The 21,250-nt window shown below is 38.2% G+C and overlaps 2 protein-coding genes across 2 annotated transcripts in view; one reads left to right on the top strand and one right to left on the bottom strand.

Moving 5' to 3' along the window:
* Nucleotides 1-18,271, top strand: part of FAM185A (family with sequence similarity 185 member A) — a 44,084-nt gene extending 25,813 nt beyond the window's left edge. The window contains exons 7-9 of the mRNA XM_009289102.1: nt 6,585-6,680; nt 8,952-9,086; nt 17,838-18,271. Coding sequence (XP_009287377.1) covers nt 6,585-6,680; nt 8,952-9,086; nt 17,838-17,953 — 347 coding nt within the window. The 3' untranslated portion in view covers nt 17,954-18,271. The remainder of the gene's footprint in view (nt 1-6,584; nt 6,681-8,951; nt 9,087-17,837) is intronic.
* A 489-nt stretch (nt 18,272-18,760) lies between these two features.
* Nucleotides 18,761-21,250, bottom strand: part of FBXL13 (F-box and leucine rich repeat protein 13) — a 103,441-nt gene continuing 100,951 nt past the window's right edge. The window contains exon 22 of the mRNA XM_019474578.1: nt 18,761-20,984. Within this exon, the coding sequence (XP_019330123.1) occupies nt 20,771-20,984 (214 nt within the window). The 3' untranslated portion in view covers nt 18,761-20,770. The remainder of the gene's footprint in view (nt 20,985-21,250) is intronic.

Here is a 21,250-nt window from a genome sequence, read left to right as displayed (position 1 = left end):
CCGTGCTGGCTGGGCCTGATCCCCTGGTTGTCCCGCACATGCCTTGTGCGCGCCCTCAAGATGAACCGCTCCATAATCTTCCCTGGCACCGAGGTCAGGCTGACAGGCCTGTAGTTCCCCGGATCCTCCTTCCCGCCCTTCTTGTGGATGGGCATCACATTGGCAAGCCTAATGTCAGTGTCAGTTTCCCTTATTCTGCTAATTTTTCTTCAGTACTTGTGGATGGGCATCACATTGGCAAGCCTAATGTCAGTGTCAGTTTCCCTTATTCTGCTAATTTCTTTCTTCAGTAACCCACACTACATGGCCTGAAGGCCTCAGTGACTTGCTGTGATGCTCACTGTCTTAAATCAACTGAAACCTAACAATTAAGAACATTTCAACTTACTCAAATTTATGTTTTTGAGAATAGTCCTGACATAAAAGTAAACTGAGGTGTCTGAGATATCCTGCATTGTGATGAGTGTTGTCATAAGGCAATTCCCTAGTACTGAGAGAAGACACCAAAGTTTTATTTTAAGAAGGGAATCAATTATGGAAAACAATTATAATATTTAAGACAGTTTTGGATAACTGAAAAATAAAACAATAAACAACTTAGTGTATTTAGAAGTAATGCCGCATCTGTGAGTTTTGTCTTGAGGATTCAGTTTTTAATACATGATCTAGGGAATTTTAAAATTAAAAACCTCATTTCTGAATTCCGTTAAAGGCATTTACTGTAATTCATAAAGCACAACTCTTAAGTAATTAAAAATATATCCATGCACACACTTGTCTCTTAATAGCAATTAGTTCTATTCATCTAGTCTTTGCCATCTGCTTGAAGTATGTTAATGTTCTGGTTCTCATTTTAAGTGTCCTTCATCTTTGAACCTTGCATCTCAGAACTTGCCCTTCTTTCTGTGTTCTGCTGATGACAGACCTGTAATTTTTTTTCCCATTGTTCCCATGCTTTCTTCCACACCATCCTGTACTAAGGATGCTGCTCTCTAGGTAGGTTGGAAGCAGCTGCTTTTTCTTATCCTTTGGGTGTCAGACTATAAAAAATGAAAGAAAAAAAAAAAGTCCACTATGAGTTAATATCGACTGAGTTACTACTTGGTTTTATCATCAGTCTTTGTTTCCATGTTCCTCTTCCCTCTCTTTGTGTCCTTTTGAATTTAGATTATATAGCATTCTGGACAGAGCTTATGTCCTGGAGAAACTACTTCCAAAAATTGGAGCATACAAAAAAAGTAGCTGCTGCCTGAGAACAATAGCGTTTTCCTTGCAGCTTAAAAGAATAAACTTTTTTACTTCTGTACATGTGCTATTAGCAATAAACAATTTTGGTGATGTTACATCATGTATGTTTTATAGTATCTCATATCATGGTGCTGAAGATTCTGGATGTTGTTACAGTAATACTTAAGTTTATATTGTATTTGGAGCAATATTTTTTTTTTTTTGACTCTTAGAATAGACTAGAATATTTCAGTTGGAAGGAACCTACAGTCGTCTAGTTCAAATGCCTGACCGCTTCAGGGCTGACCAGAAGTTGAAGCATGTTATTAAGGGCATTGTCCAAATGCCTCTTAAACACTGACAGGCTTGGGGCATTGACCACCTCTCTAGGAAGCTGTTCCAGTGTTTGACCACCCTCTTGGTAAAGAAATGCTTCCTAATGTTGCAGCTTTGAACCATTCCCACGCGTCCTATTCATGGATCCCAGGGAGAAGAGCTCAGCACCTCCCTCTCCACTTCCCCTCCTCCGGAGGCTGTAGAGAGCAATGAGGTCACCCCTCAGCCTCCTTTTCTTCAACTAGACAAGCCGAAAGTTCTTAGCCACTCCTCACAGGACATGCCTTCCAGCCCTTTCACCAGCTTTGTTGCCCTCCTCTGGACACATTCAAGGATCTTCACATCCTTCTTAAATTGTGGGGCCCATGGGGTTCCTGCCAGCCCTTTTCTCCAGCCTGTCCAGTTCCCTCTGGATGGCAGCATGACCTTTTGGCATATCAGCCACTCTTCCCAGTCTGGTGTCATCAGCAAATTGCTGAGGGTACCCTCTGCTCCATCATCCAGATCATTAATGAAGATGTTAAACAGGACTGGACCCAGTATTGACCCTGGAGTTCACTGCTAGTTACTGGCCTCCAACTCGAAGCTCACAGATGAGCAGTTTTACATAATTTATTGAAACTTCCACAGGAGGTTTTGTGGGGATTTCATATTATTGACAATCATGTTCTGAAGACGTATGTGCATCTAGTCAGGAAGTTGCTTCTACCCCAGTAGTGTCTTAAACATTTAAAATAGTAGAGACCTGTAGCTAACTGGTTTGCAGAGATGGTTAACACGGTATGATACGGTCTGTGGAAGAAGATGCATAGATGTGGACAGCATGGATAGATATTCAAAGGGGAAGATCCCATTTGATGTACAGTAGGTCAGAGGCTTATCAAGGTGAAGTTGTACTTGGCACATTGTATAATGATGCAGGATTGAGGCATGTAATTATTTTTTTTGGAACAGAATAAGTTATCCAAAAGAGACTATGGCCTTTAAAACCAATGGATACAACTTTAAAATTGAGGTAGAAAATAGATCATTTAGAGGTAAATGCATAATCTGGACAATTTAGTTAGCAAAGGAACTGTTTTCATGAGAGATTTCTTTGCTTTCTGTGTTACATCATTTGTTTTGCAGGGTCCGGATTGTGAGTATGGTAAAGGACTGCTAATGATTTTTTTAGTAGTATGTGCAATTAGTCTATTTAATGTATGCATTTCAGTTTCTCATAATATTTTTCATGTGACAATTTTAGGATAATGAACTAAAACAAGAAAATTGACCAGTCTTTATCAACAAACAATACTAGATAGCCAGTTAAGTAGGAATTCAATCTTCCTCACGCTTCAGATATGTTGGAATCTTATACTTTCTCCTGTCTTTAACCAAATCGTAATCAATATTTTGTGTTTTCCTATTGAAATCAATTTTGTCACTGATTTTAACATGAGCAAGGTCAGTCGTTATGTGCTGTTAGGAAAAGTAAATATGGTTTTGCTTAGATTTAGGGAAAGATCACTTGTGTTTAATCCTTTCTTTAGTACTTATCTTTATAAAATGAAGGAAGAAGAGATACTATATGTTGTGAACGATGTTTCAGTTTTGTCACCTTTGTGGGCCTTTCAGTGATCTTCAGTTGTATGGTCTTTCTCAAGTTATGTGACTTAGGTCTTACTCTTCAAGCTGTACTTTTTTTTCATAAAGCTTAACAAAAACTTTGTCAAGGACATCTTGCTTCACTGCTTCTTTTTTCCCCCCTGTTTTTTCCTGTACTAGTAAATTCTTAAATAGCTGAAGTTGCTCAAGAGTGACCATCTGTTCTGTTTCCAGTAGAACAATTCATCCTTGTATTTCCCCTTGAGTTGTCAGTCCTTACCAAACTCTGAATGCAAACGGTGCACTTTTTTCTTGTTTTTACCTTCAGTTATTCGCATTGATCTCAGCTTACACTGGGTGTGTATTTAAAAATAAATTGCCTCAGTTTTGTTCTAACTGTAAAAAATGTATTGTCTCCATTATTATTTCAGTTATGTATTTTGTCCTACCAGATTGTTACATAATATAGGGTAATTTTTCTTGTTGAAATATTTATTTAAATTTGGATTTTTTGTTTTTCCTGTTTTTAATCCATTTTCCATTTTTTCTCCCCTTTTCATTTGTTTCGAGTTAGACATAAAACTTAAACAGCGGCTTGCTTAGACTTTGCAGAAGTGATGAACAACTTCAAGTCTCTTGGCATTCTTATTTGTATCTAAGCATTTGTATTTCATATCATATCCATAAAGTTCTTTCCATAAATCATATTCAGTTGTTTACGTAAAATATATTTCATGTTACTTCCATAAATCAAAGCTAAACAAGTATTGTAAAGTCAGCTTTAGTGTTTGGTTAATGCTGCTGAGGTTCTCGAGTGTTTCTGAAACTTTGCTGCTGTATTTTCTTCTTCCATAAGAAACTTCTGTTCAGTGCTATACTCTGGGAGTCAAAATCTGGCAAGTCATCTTCCCAAAATAGTGTTCTGCTTTCCCTCAAGTTGTTTTTTGGTTGTTTTGGGGTTTTTTTTTTTTTTTTTGGGGGGGGGTTGGTTTTTTGGGGTTTTTTTTTTGCTTTCAAGGTAAATCTGTGCCTTGGTGAACCTATGCCTACTGCCCTCTTCCTGCATCCTTTATTCTGTTTATGCCTTCTGCAAACAGAATGCAGTCTCTCTCATGAAATTGGAGTTCTTTTTTTTATGTATATAAATATATATGTATAAAATTGAAAATCTAGAAAGGAACTTTCCGTTCAGTCTTGAAGCGGGGCTAATAGATTTGCAAAAGGCATCTTTCCACTGTGAAGAATTTCACTAGAGCTGCTTTTGCATTTGAAGAGTGGGAAGAGGAAGGATTTGCTCAATAAACATTGGTCCCTGTAAAGTACCGTCAGCTGGTGCTCTTGTACAGACTGTTAGCAGTTGTTCTCACTGGAGAGGGTTGCTGTCCTATCACAGGAGACTCTTCTTTCTCGTAGTGCAGGTAAAGGAACTAATTGCATGTTTTGTTTAAAGCAGAAGAGTCGAAGGCTGGATATTTCCTGTATTTGTTGCCAACAAAATCTCTGTCAAGGTTATGTGGAGTCTCAGTGACTGGCTGTTCCTAATCTGATTTGGAATATCTGCAAAAATAGCTTTTACATGAAAATATTGATTTATCGCTACAAATAATTTTCATTAAAAAGGTTGATTCATATAAAATTTTTGTTTCAATGACTTCCATTTTCAAGCTTATGAGCATTTTAAAAAGTTATTAATAAAATGTTTCGTTGTGACTTACACAAGCAACACTTTTTTTTTCCCAGTTCATTAATTTCAGTTAACGAAGAGTTAATTTTTTTCTTTCAGATTTGGAACAGAACTTCCTTAACACAATCTACTGAGATGAGAAAAACATTGCCATCCAATTCTAGTTGTAATTGTTTTCTTGTAGTCAAAGACAGTCTCAGTTTCTCAGCTGACTAAATATGGATGGGCTACTTTTTTTTTTAAATTACTTTCCCCTCCAAAGAAATCAGTTTTAGCTGTGGCATAATAATCCCCTTCTATGTTTTTGCTTTTGTATGTAATACACTGATCTTCCACATCTGTGCTTGAGATCAGGCATCAGAAAAGCTCCAGATGAATGTATTTAGAGCTAAAACTGTATGGCAAGCTTAAGGCATTAATGTTAGACGTCCTTGTTATGATGAATTAACTTCATTCTCTCCATAATATTTTTATTTTTTAAAATAGGAAGTTTCATTCAGGTTTGATTCTGTTATTTTAGCTAGTTCTGAAAGTTTGACTATGTTTCTTTTTCTGTGCACATCCGGAAACTAAGAAAAACAGTCTCTATCAGTATTTCAAGATTTCTTGCCAATACTTTCATTTCTAGCAGTGTATCCAAAAAAATATTTCACTGACTGCCTTTTGCTCACATACATTCATAATTTTTTTTATGCTTCTCTAGAATTGCTTCATAATTTCTTTGCAATTTTTATTAGCTATAGGTCAGATCAGTAGTTCAAAAGTTAACTCTTTAGGACTTCACTGTAATATTGTGGAAATTTGTGTATTTAAAACTGGAATACATTGCAAGTAATTAAAGACTACTTCTCAAGTATACAATTAAGGCTTCTTAAAGGCTTTCTATTTGTAAAAAGGTTTCTTCAGAAAGTTTTGTTATCATAATTTTAGCTAATAGCTATAGGTCAGATCAGTAGTTCAAAAGTTAACTCTTTAGGACTTCACTGTAATATTGTGGAAATTTGTGTATTTAAAACTGGAATACATTGCAAGTAATTAAAGACTACTTCTCAAGTATACAATTAAGGCTTCTTAAAGGCTTTCTATTTGTAAAAAGGTTTCTTCAGAAAGTTTTGTTATCATAATTTGAGCTAATAAGGTATAGAAGAAAATGTAGGTGTCTCTATTCCAGGGCAAAGAACGAATGCTGTTTTCCTATGTATATTAAAGTGCAATAGTTATTCAAGCATTTGTTTAAAACTCAGATGTAGTGAATCAGACTTTACAAAGCCTGATAACACAGTTCTTCTGTGTAACAACATGTTACATTGCACAACTGCTTGTTTGCATGGGGTAGCTTTCCTGGGTAAAGTTCTCCCTGTGCAGAGTCTGAGCAAATGAACTCTTTTGGAAGCTAAAATAGATCTTAGTGTTCAAATTTTGTGCTTGATCTTCGCATGAAGATGAATTCATCCTTGTAGAAAGGGGAGAGTGTTGTTGAGGCCTTGCAGATGCTACGAGTCCAGTAACAACGGCAGGGCTATGGTCTTGGGACCAGCGTATGCTGCAATTCTGGACTGGGGAGAGAAGTTTTGTTCAGAAACCTGTTTTTCTAAGACAAGTCTTATCTTCAGTTACTGAATATAAGATACTTCTCAAACACAGGAGAATTGACAAAATCAGTTCAAAGTACAAAGACAGATTCTAGCAAATTTTTATTTAAAAAGAGTGAATGATACACAAGTTTTTATTTTCTTTTTCTTTTTTTTAGATTCATCAGATGGAAGTCTAAAAGCTTCTACACATCATGGGGCAATAGATGTCTATGTCAGTCAATTAAGAAAAGTGGATCTGAAATCCCAGAAAGGTTAGCAAACTAAAATATTTTTTGTGGCAGCTTATGATGTAAAAGAAAAGGGAGTAAGGGGTGGTTTTTGTTTATCCGTCTGGAAAAAATGAGTTTGTGATTGTTGGTTATCTACATTCTTTTTTACCTCATTATTAGAAAATGTGTATAAATACTTACAATACAGTAAACTCTCTAAGGGGCAATGACACTTAAAATGGATTGCAGAATTTTTTTGTTTTTCAATACTTACTTTCTTTCCTGGCAATCTACCCAGCAGAATTCTGCAGGGTTGACTTGGATTACAATCTTACTTTGCCTTCAGCACAATTTACCCCATGGTGCTGATACACATATGTGCAGAGTGACAACCATCACATGTTTACATTTCTTTTTCCTGTCTTTTCCTGGTGAAATGTCCCATTATTGAAATGGGAAGGCAGAAAAACAAAGATGAGAGGGCCTTACCCTACCATTCTTCCTTTTTTTTTTTTCCCCTGATTACTCACTAGAATTTTACTTCTTAATAAAGAGCTCACTCCTGAAGTTGGATTCATAGTTTTACAGTATCATATCTTCTGAATGGCAAATAACAAAGCCCTGAATACATCTCATTAGTCCTAGGTTTGCAAAAAAAACCACTACAGCATTTCTATAGTTGACTTTAACATCATGTCAGACACTTCAGGTAGTTTAAATGAACATGGTATTTGGTACCCTTCTCTTGTTGTCTGTGAGACAATGCCTGTGCCCTGTTAAAACCTAGCAGTTACTCAGAAGGGGAATAATGAAGGAAATGCATTGAAATCACATGTGCGCCATTCTTCTGTACAAGCTGTTCTGGTTCCATTGCTGCAAAGAAATTTATTTTTATATTATTTCCTAGTTACCTTTTGAAACACTTAATACTAAGTTACGTTTCTTTGAATTAGTAGCAAAGAGGAATGTATTTAATAAAAGCTAATTTATGTTGTTTTCAAAACATTGCCTGACAATCTCTTCTGGCAGCACAGTTCAGTAAAGGCAAAGTTGATGAAGTTCTGTTTTCGCTTACCCCGTAAATTCAGAGTAACTGCTGACAGCTGCAGCATAGAAAATGTCCCATTTGTGATAAATTAGCTGCATGTGTGTTGGATTTTATGAGTCACATCACTGAGCAACTCTCCAAGGAGGACCCAAAGATGAAGACCTTTTCCCTTTCTTATCCTAAGGCTTTTGTGTATCCAGCAAAATTTAGGCCTAAATTATACTGACAGTTATTTGTTCATCAGGACTGTCACAGGCAAGTGATTCTGCTGAATTTAAATTGCATAGCTAGGGTTGCTTTCTGACTGCTACTTAGTTGTTATAACATCAGTTTTCTTACCGTGTTCTGCTTCAGTTTTTGGGGTGTATTTAAAGAAACCTTTTTATGTTTTTCTAAAGTGAATGTTGGAATTGGGCAAAAACTAAGGAGCACGTATACAGAAAGTGTATTCTGAATTTTGGTAGGTTTTTGTTTTAATGTGTAGGGCGCAGCTTCCAAACATTGTGACTGAATAATTCCAAATATGACTAACATGGGCAGGTTGAGAGCCCAGCATCTGCCTTCAGTCTGATGCACAGGAGCACATACTTAGGGGAAGCAGAAGCCAGAATTTCTGTTTTTAATCTCAAGGGTAGAATTATTTGGGCCACCAAAGCCACAATTTTGCTAGTAGTTTACATTTTAGTGATACATAGTCTAAACTGGTTAGTCATGTTTGAGACTGCATCTGTTTGAGGATGTGAACAGCTGGCCCTGTGCAGTAAAGCAAAGACAATTGCTAGTGTTAACAGTATATAAATGGCATCTTATCGGTCCAGAGGAGCAGTTCTTTCATAATGTGCCACGCAGTGGCTGGATTAATCATCAGATCCGATCTCCTGTCCTTGCTTAGGAGTGTAAATGTACAACTAGAAGAGGAAACTAAAGTCATAATACTTGTGAGATCTATTAGATTTGCTTCCCTTGATCATTCCTGTAATAAGATTCTCTACCAAGAGCCGTTGCTAGCAGTATATGTCAATGTTAATTTTCATGTTTGCCAAGGAAATACTGTGACACCATTTTCCACGTGACATACAGTATTCTGGTTATGATAAATGAAGATATCTTCATTTATCCTTTCAGAGACAAAAAAAGATGTTACTGTGTCTGAAGGCTCTTAAAATAACCAAACAGTGATTTGATTCAAATTAGCTAAATAATTGCCTGTTTCGTGCTTTGATCTCAATGTTAAACTAACTAGCTTTCATTTAAATTTATACCAGGTTCTATTACAGTCAAGGTACCTGCCTCTCTCAAAGCCTATTTACAGTTGTCTGGAAGAAAAGTGGATGTGAGCTCAGAGATCCAGTTAAAAGAAACACAGAGTGCCTCCAAAGATAATCACGTAACTATAAGTGGTAAGGCTTACTAATCTTGGCTTCCAATAAATGTCTGTCTGGCCTTAGTCAAAGGCATCCACGTTTCCTTATGAGTTTATTGCTCTTGGCTACTTCTTGTTTAATCTGTTTCAGGTTCAAATGTTTGCTTGTGCCATTGTACTCCCCGTGTTACTAGATGACTTTTTCATTTTGTTTGGTAAATGACTTGTGAATGCAAACAACTGCTTCTCTAACAAAAGTCTTAGAGCCAGATTCATCCTCAGGATTACTCCAGTGAATTTGTGGGATGGAATTCAGGGCTGAATTTGACCCATTGCTTTGTTGGCTTAGACAGTCACATATAATAAATTGCCAGGGAATATCTGTTAAAAATATAATGAAAAGTTTTCTCTGTGTATCTCTGTTGGGTGGGAGGGGGAAGTAAAAGGGGTATATGGCATATTTATAAATGTACAGTATAAATGTTAAACAGTGCAGGATAGGCTGAGAAATGATGGGTAGGAGATAGCTAGGAGAAGCTAGCTAGGAAAGCAGAAGAAGCTGAAGCGTGGAGGAATAGAGAGTACATGGAAAGGTGCCTGCAATTTCTGGAAACATTCTTATGCATTTAAAATTGAACTCGGGAATCCCAAGTCTTGCTGTTTCCTGCTTTAGAAGACAGTTGTGCAATTCATTGTCGGGGTGTGTATTTCTCTCCTCCTCTCCAGATGTGTCTATCTAGAAGTTAAGGCTGTTGCTGTTACCAATTACTCAGTTTGCTCAAGAGGAAACATTAACGTAATGTGTCTGAAGGCTCCAGCTTTGTTTTTGAATGTGTTATGTCAGTATGACCTGCTATGACAGCAGATTGGGTGAGGCTTTGAGTTTTTCTTTGGGTTTAAACCTAAGAAAATATGCACAAAACTTCTTTTCCTCCCCCATGTAAGATGATAATCTCAAAGTCAGGAAATGTTAGAAGTGTATGTACGTAATTTTAATATGTGGCCTGCTTATATAAAATAGTAGTCTTGAAATGTATAGGTGTCTCTCTTCCTGTCTTGAACAGTAACTAGCATTTAAATTTACTAGTGGTTATTAAATACAAATTTTTAAAAACCATGATTAAAAGTTCTCAGGCTAGAAACCTGTGGAAGGACCCCAGATTCCAGCAAGGTCTATGGAACAAATTGCCTCAGCAATAAAACAACATATCTCCCAGTGAAGGAGGACCACTGGCCAGTCAATCATCTTGTTATTCTGGCAACATTAAAGATAAGAGTGATGTTTCAAATATACATAGTTTAATGGCTTCTCTGGTTTCATGACCCAGTCAGTGTTTATGTAGGACAGTCATCGCTGAAGTGGATGCAATTTTTCAACCCACCGTTCTGTATGGAAATCATCTTGGCAGTTGAGGCCAAAAGCAGCTTTAATTAGTTAACCCTCAAATATACATATCCCAAAGGCATGGAAATCAGCAAGAATTATGCAGAGGCAACAACATTTGGCCACTGATTATCAGTTGTTTAAAGAGGTTACAGCATTGCACAAAAAACTTATTAAACATTGATCTAAACTGATCATAATACAGGTGAATGAAAAATATACCCTGGAATGGATTTTCTGCAGGATCCAATTCAGCTAAACTAGTGCTGGCCTGAAGTAATGTATCTTCATCTGTCTTTATACCCAGCATTTAGCTTTGAGTGTTTTCTCACATAATGTAACCAATGATTTATAGCAGCTCTCTCCTCCCTTGTCTTCACTGGTCAGTAAGAAGCAACAAACCTGAAGGGAGATGAAGTAGTTGGTTTTAACCTGTGCTTTGATCCTTTTCTTACCCTTTTGAACAAAACGGTGCCTCCCCTTTCTTTGCCAAGTCAGTAACATTCCTTTGGCATGGCAAGGGAGATCCTTCCTGCTTCTCCTTCTCTTTACCTTATCCCATGGGGACAGTGTATACTTTCTGCAGGCTGAGCACTTGTCCCTTCATCCTGAACAATATCTTCTTCTTAAGGTTGATATTTGAGAATTTTCTTTTACAAGTAGATTCTGAAATAATTAAAAATCATTTAATACTGTTTCTATATTATGAAAACATTATCCACTGTTAAAGTTTTAGGTACAGAGTCTATAGCTGTCCTGCTGCAACTAAAGAAACATAAAATGGAGAGAAAAGAGGGGTTTTGCCAAGTGGAAAAATACCTCTGTATTACAAAAGCATGGCAGTTTAGATTTTTATGTTTCTGAGCTCAAAGGTTAGTTTAAAAACAGATGATTTTTCAGAAACTGGCCAGTTCTCATATGGGTAATCCAGGATCCGGCTGCTTTCAGGAAGCTTTACTTGCCTCTGGGAATATTGGGAGAGATGTTGGAGAGGAGGCTTTCCAGTGGGAAGACAGGGTGTAGAGTTCTGTGACTTGGGTAAACATGCACCAGTCTATCACCTGCTCTAGGATAGCCTTCCCTACTGCTATATACATAGCGGCTATGATGTACATCATCACCTTGCTTCATGGCTCCCATTCCCATGCTGAGTGGGGAAGTCAGTACACTGTAATCCCACAAGCAGTCACAGCCAGGGTTTTGCAAGACAGCCAAGGAACAGAGCGGGATTTAGTCAAAGCAAGAAGATGAAAGCCTGGAGTGAGTGCTCTAGAGGCAGAGTGATGAGAGTGTGAAAAGGTGTTTTGCTCTTTTAGAAAAGGAAGGGACTTTCCTGCAAAATTGGGACACTTTCTGAGAAAGGGAAGGAACTAGAGAGCAGTGCCAGGGAGCTTACTCTTCAGGGTAATTTGCAATGATAAGGCATCTGTTTCCATTGACATCGGTAAGCACTCTTAGAAGTAGTATGTATGGTATAATGAAATCTATTATAAAAACAGATTTTTTTCGTGCTAAGTGCTGGTCCAGCTTCCATCTGTGAAAGCAGTTGTTTGGCTGTCTAGTTTGAGAGTGCTTGAGTAATTCTAGTAATTTCTAATGGCGATCATGTCAAGGCATTCTCTTCCTTTCCCTGGCAAAGAGGGTAGGAAGAGAGGATTCTGCTTAGCCCTTGCTGCTCGATGTCTGTGCCTTCCCTGTGTCTCCAGGTCTGCCTGTATTCTTAAATCAGCTGATTTAAGAAGCCTGTAGAAATCATTAACTATATCTGGAACTATATATGGTACGAGGAAGGGTAGCAGGCTAAAAAATGTCAAATTTTCAAGCGGAAAAGGAGCTTAGGAGACTGTCATGCCAAAGGGGTTGCAAACATGTTGAAGGGCAGGGTTAAAATTCAAATAATCTTGATTTGTATGCTTTTTAGGCTATTTTTCTAATAAGTCCTTTTAAGTTCAAAGTATGAAGGTAGGAATAATTACCTGTGTGGTCCCAAGAGGAGGAATATTTCAATAAAAACATCAGGAAACAATAATGTTACACAGTTGCAAAAAATAAACAGTGTATTAATATGACTGTTCTGTAAAAATCAAAATAATCCCTTGGCTTTACATGGCATTAGTAATACTTTGCTGGAAGGTGTCCAGTTTTGAGTAGTGTACTTCAAAAAGGATGAGGACAACTGTAGAGACTGCAAAGGAGAACACATGATATCAGAGGCCTAAAAAATCCCCTTGCAATGAGGGAAGACTGAAAAAAAAAAAAGTTTTTGTCTAAAGAAGACTGAGAGAAGATGCTCTTTTCCAGTACTTAAGAAATTGCTGCAGAGATTAAAAAAATAAATTGTTCTCTGTCCACTGGTGATAGGACTAGAAATTATGATTTGACCTTACGGTAAAGAAAACTTAGCTAAACAGTAAGATAAACTTTCTGGTAGTAAGCACTTGTCTGGTGAGGCCATAGGACTGTCAGTACTGCAGATTGTGAAGGACAGGCTAGGCATGCATGTCAGGTTAAACACAGTGCACCCTCGGGAGGTTGCTTTCAGCCCTGTTCTCTTTTGTCCTAAGTTGATGTGACCATCTGCTCCCACCCACCCCAAAGGAAGGTTATGAGGCACGTGGATGGATAAATTTGGGGACTAAATGAATGCAGCCAGTGGGCACGCTTCTGCCTGCTTCCATTGCCAGCTTGTGTGTTGACAACTGTAAGCTTGCTGGAAAAAGTCTTGCAATCATTCAGAGGCTTTCTTTGGATCCTTGTAGCTGATGGTCTCATTTTCCAAATCTAATTGTCTGGAATATACCCTTCCCCCCCCTTTTTTTTTTTTTTAAAAACATGTATATCTTCCATCTCTGAGTGGTGCCAGGGACTCATCTGATTCCAGATCTTTCTCCATCCGTGGCCCCAGTTTAGTGCCAAGGTCATGCTCGTCTCATATTTTTCAGTACAATTTCATTAATCCCTTCCCCCCCCTTTTTTTTTTTTTTAAAAACATGTATATCTTCCATCTCTGAGTGGTGCCAGGGACTCATCTGATTCCAGATCTTTCTCCATCCGTGGCCCCAGTTTAGTGCCAAGTTCATATCCAGCGGCAACCTTTGACCTGATGCCATCCATCTGCTTGGTGCCGAGTGAGCTTTTAACTTTGGCAGTCACTTACTCCATCTGGTTTTCAGCACTTGCGTGAGTTTCCTTGGTAAAAGTCCCACAGTGTCACAGGTGCTTCTCAGAGGCCGTGGATGTTTGTCTTTGTAGGTTATTGTGTCTCCCTGTTCTTACTTTCTCAAGTTGGCAAACCAACCTCTTCATATTTTTCCGTCCTCTTACAAAGAACATACTCTTTGGGAAAGATTGTCTTCTCCCAAGTCGAGACATTCTTGCTCGCTATTTCATCCAGCGTGAACAACAGTTGTAGCAGCTAACAGGATTTTTAGCCTTTGGTACTAATCCCACCCCATCTACAGCACTAGAGCTTTGCTGAGCCACATCTGAACAGTGTGCCTCTCAGAGCCATGTCTTCTGGTGACCATGCACACAGGTAATAGGGTGCTGTCTTTCATGTTAACTTATACCTTCCCTCAGATGTCTGTCCTGGGGATGGAGAGGAATCTCCTGTTGCCTTCTCTAACCTCCTTTTTCCTGTGAAAGTTTCCAGATAGATGTTGTCTCTACCTTTTGGGTTGATCCAGCATCCAATTATTCTTTTGATCACTAAAAATTCCTTAGATGGCCTTCTCCCTCATATGCCTCTGGAGAGTGTCAGCCTGTCTAATTACCAGATTCCCTTGAAAAGATGGGCATTGATACCACTGTCCTAGCTCTGACTTTCTGGGTTTCTCTTAATAACTTCAAGTCTTTTCGCTGTTTGGTTCTCCGAGTAGATTGTGGTGAGAAGCACCTTTTTCCTTATAACAATCATTCGCTCAGGCATGCACTGAAATAATAAGGCTTTCATGTCTGTGTGAGGTTAGATCTGGATTCCCCTCTGCAACACAGGGGATTTAGACAGATGTTTCCTACCTCAATGTCCTTCAGGAATAACTTATTTCTCACTGCTCACAGAATGGCTCCTCATCCAGTAGTACTGAGAGAGCAGCCTATGAGGTGCTGTGGACATATCCTGCAGGATTGCTCCAAAGCCAGTGTGAAAGGAGGGAGATGACTGCATGAGTCTCGTACACTGCGTACAAGGCTTTACGGATGTGTTTAACTGCTTTTGTTATCAGAAATTCTATATTGTTTACTTTAAGGTAATTTCTGTGGTTTTAGCTGCATGGAGTTCCAGGGTTAAATACAAACATAGCTGAAGGGGCAGTGAATAATGTGAGGCAAGCAACTTGCCTTTAAAAGGGAAATAACTGAAAGAGCTTGTATTATGGCAGTCTGCTGAAACCTCAGTTTCTTCTGAAACTTAACAGCTGTCTGATCGTAGCACTCCTTCTCCCACTGTGCAGCTGACTTGGGTCTGTTGCATTCAGAGTTATGGTTCTGATCCCAGGAGTAACCCTATCCGCTGCCGTGTCCCTCCCTGTTTTCTCTGTTCTCAAGGCACTTCTTCAAAACTTTCCTTCTTTCCTAGAAGCAATTTTTATTGACTTTGCCACTAGAATTGAGTGGGAAGAGCTTTGTTTTACAGTGCCCCTCTAAACACTGTCCCTCTGTGAAGCCTTGATCCTATCTTAAAAAAAACCAAAACAAAACACAAAGACCCAGGTTGTATCTGGAAAAGATTACATTCCTTCAAGTCAAGTAGAAAGTTCATCCAACTTTTATAAAACACATTAGATGAGATGCTATCCTACAGATTTTTATTGGTTTCAGCTTGCATTTAACTCAAGCTGTTCACAGCCTTTTTGAGATATACCACAGTTCTAACAATACCAGTAAAAAACATTTAAAATATGCTCATCTTCGTGTGTTTTGTGGTAGAACAGAGCTCTCTATTCGCTCGCCTTCCTGGAGGCTGGAGAAGTTACAGTCAGTACTTCACTGCAAATGTTCTGCAAAGGTGTTCTCTGCCTTTAGACACACATGGGGGAAAAAAGCTTTTTCCTGTGCGTTAAATTGAAAAAGTGGCCATGCAGCATACTGGCGCCTCTGTCTTCTGAGCTCGTGCTGTTGTCTTGACTGGTGGGTTTTGAAATGAAAATTAATTCCACCCCTCCTCCTTTCCTTATTCTCAATCCAGCAGGCTGTTGGCTTTTGTGATTTAATCACACTAGCGAAGTCACCCTCAAAATCCACTTGTGTTCCCACAGTATTCAGAGTACAGGCAGTGAGTACAGTTAAGACCAAACTGTCATCAGAAGGTCTCCAACTCAACCTTGTTGCTTGATTAGTGCCTCATACACAAAGCTATTTAAATATCTTAAGCTTGATTTGAACCTGCTACTGGCTTAATAACCTTAAAATAGTTTGAAGATCTTCATCCCTAGGGAGTGGAACTTGACACTCACTTTCCTGCGGGCAGTTTGATATTTTCTGCATTCCCTTCACAGGCAGATCTCCAAAAGAAGCATAAGGAACAAAACATTTTTCTGAGTTCACATAGCAAATGCAAAATGAGAAACAGAGCTGAGACAACAACTGAGCTTTAAAACAGCTCTTGTTAATTTGTTTCTGTGTTTCTTCAAAACTCTTCTTTAACTTTTTAGCAAATGTGTAGCAGGGTGTAAGCAGTGCATGAAACTGTGCATTTACAGGGCTGATTCTGTGCTTCAGTGTTCCTTGTACAGAAGTACAAGCCATAGTGACAAAAACATGAGAGACAGGAACTGGGACCAAGCACTCCAATATGCACTTTCTGGAAATTTATCTCTGCCCTACATTTATTGTGTCCTCTCTCCTTAGGGAAAAAAGCTGTATTTTCAGTGCTTTACAACTCTGTTACGGGATCAACTGAAATTTTGCTTTACACTTCTTTGTTGGTTCATTTTTTTGACACCGGGAGGCTATTTCCTGTTTAAAATTCAGACTGATCTAATGTTTTAAGGGCTACCTCTACTTAAAAGATAGATTTTTGTTTTCATTTCTGTTCTGTATTCTCTGATACAATATTGTTGCAAATCGATGATTCAGGAAAGCTTTCTGAGGAATTGAAGTTTCAGATTTTAACAGATTTCACGTACGACACATTTGTCCAACTTCGTGATGATCATCATAGATTTAAGTCCATAAGTAGATGAGGAGCAGAACTGTGGAGTCTGCCTTACAGTAGGAATGATATTGAGGCTGCTGCTGCCTGGAGCAATCAGGAGTGCAGAGATTGTACTAGGACATCCACATGGAGATCCTTGAAGGCATGTTGTAGTCTGATAACAAAGGACACTAAAATACCACTTTGTTCAGTGAGAGAACTCCATCAGTGTTGGACTGCTCTGAAAATCCCGTACTTCTAAACAGTACCTCAGCCTGCTGGTGAATTGATGTGGGCTTGGCCCATAACCTTAAATTAACCCCACTTAGTACCAAAACACTGAAACGCTATTGAAAAGTTTTGGCACATAGGCTTGAGTTGTGGAAACCGATGCAGTGATGTCAGTTGGAGTTTCGCCACTGTTTTTGACATGGCCAAAATTTAACTTCAGCTGTGTTACAGGTCAGAGCAGAGCATGTTTGCAAAGTTGCTTCAGAATCAGCTTCCCTGCCATCCCTCATGCTATTCCAGGCTCAAATTAGTTCTAAACTTAGAACTCTCTCAGTCACATGAACGCTAAAGCAATAAAAGATACTTTGTAAAGATAAACCAAGTGAAGGTTGATCTTGTGATAAAAGCACTGATTTGGGACTTAAAAGATCCCAGTTTAATTCCCAATTTGGTCATAAATCTTCTGTATAAATTTGGAAGGTCACTTATTCTTTCTTGGCCTCAGTTTCTTAATTGTAAAATGAGGGTAAGTCAAACTTTCTCCTTTGTCTGTTACACAGTGAGCTTTTCAGAGCATAACCATGCATACTAAGTTCATGTGAAACACATAAGCAGACACACATCTCAGGGGTTTTTTTTTTAATCCATTATCATAAGCAAGCGGTAATAGTAGCAACATGTCTGGTCATCTGGAAAATCAGGTCTTACCCATGTCTCTTTTCCATGTTTACAATAAAGATGAAAACTTTTCAAATTACTTAGCCAGATTAATGTCTAATGTAGATGTATTTCCTAGCCCATAATAAAAACTACGGTACTATATAATAAAAACCACAAGTTTATTGTAATAACATATTATGGGAAATGAGATTAATGCAAAAAACTGTATCAAGAATGAAATGTCAGAAGCCCCTGTCAAAAAATATATAAATTCTACCAAATAGAAGTCTTAAGTATTTTGAGGGAGCTTGAAAAAAAAGGCAGTATGAAGATATGTTTACTGCGTGTCAAATTAAACTAAACAGAAATCTCTTTTCCAGGTCACATGAATCAAAGGAATGAAACAGACAAATGGATTAAGGCTGACACAGAAAATGGCAAAGTGTGTCTTAAAAGCCAAAGCTGGATCCAGTCTGTCAAGCTGAAGAGTTCTTAAAGGTGAAACAGGCCAAAGAGATTAAATCAAGAAATTGTAAAGGAACATTTCTGTAAAATTATGAAACTTTGTTGCTGCATATTCTTAATATAAGAGAGAAACAATATTAAAAATTAGGGCATTTTAACCCAAGATTTGCCCGTGACAGTGGCTGGTGCTTAACAGGTCTGGTTTACTTTTAGAGCCTTTTAGGAACAACGCGATCTTACGTGTTCAGAATTTGTGTAACTTGACCCACTTACCACATCAGTTTAAACGCTGGTAACTTTCAAACAAAAGTTTGGAGTCGTCATTCAAAAATAAAAAGCATTTTGCCAATCTGGTATTTGAAAATACGAAAATTTACTTCCAAGATGATATGCTCTGCAAGCTATTTTATATTTTTAAATTAAATGTCTCAGCACTGTGGGAATTCTACTGGTTTATGCAAAATGCAGAGAATTTTCTTCAACCGAATTATTTGTATTATGGATAGGATAAAACCACTTTCAGAACTGTAGTTCTTATTTGGTCTTCTCGTTTCGCGTTTGACCCCTAAGCAGTTTCTGCCTTGTCAATGGGTACTGTATGTGTAAAACTACTTACATGAAATGACAGAACTTGCTCCGTGTCATCCTGAACCACTTATTTGTGGATAGAAATAAGAACTCTAGCAATGCCTACCACTGTTCGTCTGCAAAGAAAAGCTTTTAAAATAAATACTCAAAAGTGCACTGGGTCTGGCTGATTTCAAGGAGGAACACCCAACCAACTGGACTTCAGATAAGAGTCCGCATGAACACTCCCCTAAAGTAAAAGCTACCAAAGAATGGAAGTATTGGCCTAATAAATGAGAACTCTAATCTGTTTATTTGCTACATTTCCAGTGACTTACCGTCAGCCTTGCATGACGGGACTGTAAGCTCTTTGAGGCAGAAAGGCAGAGGAGGGAGATGAGGGAAATGTGTAAGCCCTGCACAAGGGCATACATGATTTTTGTGGAGGATTTTGTGTTACCATAATACAAACACACAGTGAAGTAAATGGAGCTTTTAAAAGCCTTTCCTTATAAAAATATATATATATATCCCCTTACAAAAGAAGGATGGAAATTTGTGTTTTAAAACTGAAATGTAAGAATTCCTGCCAACTGAGTGAATGGAGAGTAGCAAAGAAGAGCTCAGAGTGTCAGCTCAGGTTTTAAGTTGTGTGTATGTACTTTATAGATCATAATAGTACGTTATGAAGCGAACTTCTTTCCCACAGGGTTCCCCAAGAGGTATAATTGCCCCTGGCTAATGGACTTCAATAGCCAAGGGCAGCATTTTTACTATAATTCAGGGTGGTTAAAAACTCCACATTCTGTTTGCTGTTGTGTGTACTGTTTGTTTGGATGAGGTGGGCACTGATGTGTATGGCAAATTACATGTATTTTTAATATAAACACTAATATATAAAACATTACTAATATTATTACTAAAAGCAATATGATATTACTAGTAACTAGTAATTATTATACTACTTTTAAAAGATACAAAATTAATAAATGTGTAATAGTTTTAGATTTCCTGAAAAATTTTTGAAATTAGTGATTTCTGGGCACTGCTGCAGACAAAGTGAAAGAAGTACCTCTAAATTCACACTGCATTGAAAATAAAAACAGTGTAGCAGATATTTCACAAAACTGAGTCCATTTAATGGTTCCATTATTCACACCGACTACAAAGCCTGTCAGCCCTCTGTGATTAATGTCGTCCATTTTGGAACTGCTGCATCAGCAATTTAAGGGAGAGCATAGTAAGAAAACACGTTATTTCTTCCATGTTCAAAAGTAAGCAAGCTAAGGCATTCATATTCTAAACCCAGCTGGAATTAAACATTAGGATCAGTAGTTATTTGCTTAAAGAAGTTTAAATAAGCCATCAGAAAAATTGTGCTACCACTAAAGCTACTCTGATTATATTCTTTCCAAGCTAATAAATGTTGAGACCAGCTAGAACTTTAACATAAAGGTCAAAGAATGAGCTGAAGACAGACAAATCTTGGGAATTTCCCCAAAGGCATTTGAGTAATGTCTTGCTCTGGTATAATGAGGTGAAACTTCATATTTTTCTCTGGACGAGGAAAGATTAGTGGGTTATCAGTAATTAGTATTTGAATGGAAAATCCCATGCGTGCTCTTTTTTTTTTTTTTGTCCATTTGATGAGAAGTCATGTTCTTGTAACTGGAGAAAATTTATCCTTTAACATTTTTCTCATCTGTGCTCCTCTTCATTTGATTCTCCTGACTCTGCCAGCTAGCCCGCAGTTCAGATCTGCAAATGTAAACATCAGCTCGCTTAGAGCTGAACTCAGCCTGAGAGGCTTTTATGAGAATTAGGGCTCTAGGTGCACAAGTGACTATTGAGAAGTAGAGAACTGTGCTTAAATGTGCATGTATAATTGCGTATTAAGGAATCGGTAGTCACTACTTACTCACTGTTCTTCATTGCTCAAGAACGCTGCACTTGATGAGTACCAGCCATGTCAAGTGTGAAGTTCTGTGGAAAGTCAGATTGTTTATGTCCTGGAGAGGACCTTCATGGCAAACAAGAACCCCAAACACACGCAGATTTATTTATTGCTTACTCTGCATGGGACTGCAAAAGCTTCTCATTATTGAAAGATGAAGACAGCTTGAATCAACATCTGAAAGTTAGCAATGTTGTTTCAGTGCGGCTGTCTTGCCTGAAGGCATACACGCTCCTGCGAGAACAATTTGCAATGCTTCCTTTCTAATTCAACAAATGGCCTTTTATTAAAGTATGATTAGTTTTAAGAAAAATAATAGTGTTCTTTTCATGCTCTAGTGAAAAACCCCTGAACTGTAGAGGATGTTGTGCAATTACTTCGTCTTTCATTTTGAAGAATTTGTTTATTCAGGCTCTGACGTGTGTTTTTTGGTGAAGGTGAGAGTATGTTACCATCCCAGTCATATCCAAGCCAGGAAGGAGGGTCAGCATCATTATGTTCATGTTTCTCCAATTTGGCTGTGTATTTCAAGACAGCTTGTCTGCAAAAAAAGTTTAAAAAAAAAAAAAAAAAAGACCAAAGTAAAGTGGCATCCCACAGGGGTCCGTATTGGGACCGGTACTGTTGAATATCTTCATCAATGACACAGACAGTGGGATCGAGTGCACCCTCAGCAAGTTTGCAGATGACACCAAGCTGAGTGGTGCGGTCGACACGCCAGAGGGACGGGATGCCATCCAGAGGGACGGGATGCCATCCAGAGGGACGGGATGCCATCCAGAGGGACGGGATGCCATCCAGAGGGAC

Source organism: Aptenodytes forsteri, unplaced genomic scaffold (assembly GCF_000699145.1).
Source record: "Aptenodytes forsteri isolate BGI_AS27 unplaced genomic scaffold, ASM69914v1 Scaffold137, whole genome shotgun sequence".
Lineage (NCBI taxonomy): Eukaryota > Metazoa > Chordata > Aves > Sphenisciformes > Spheniscidae > Aptenodytes > Aptenodytes forsteri.
Note: the sequence above shows the minus strand (reverse complement) of the source record. Positions and strands in the feature narration are given on the sequence as shown.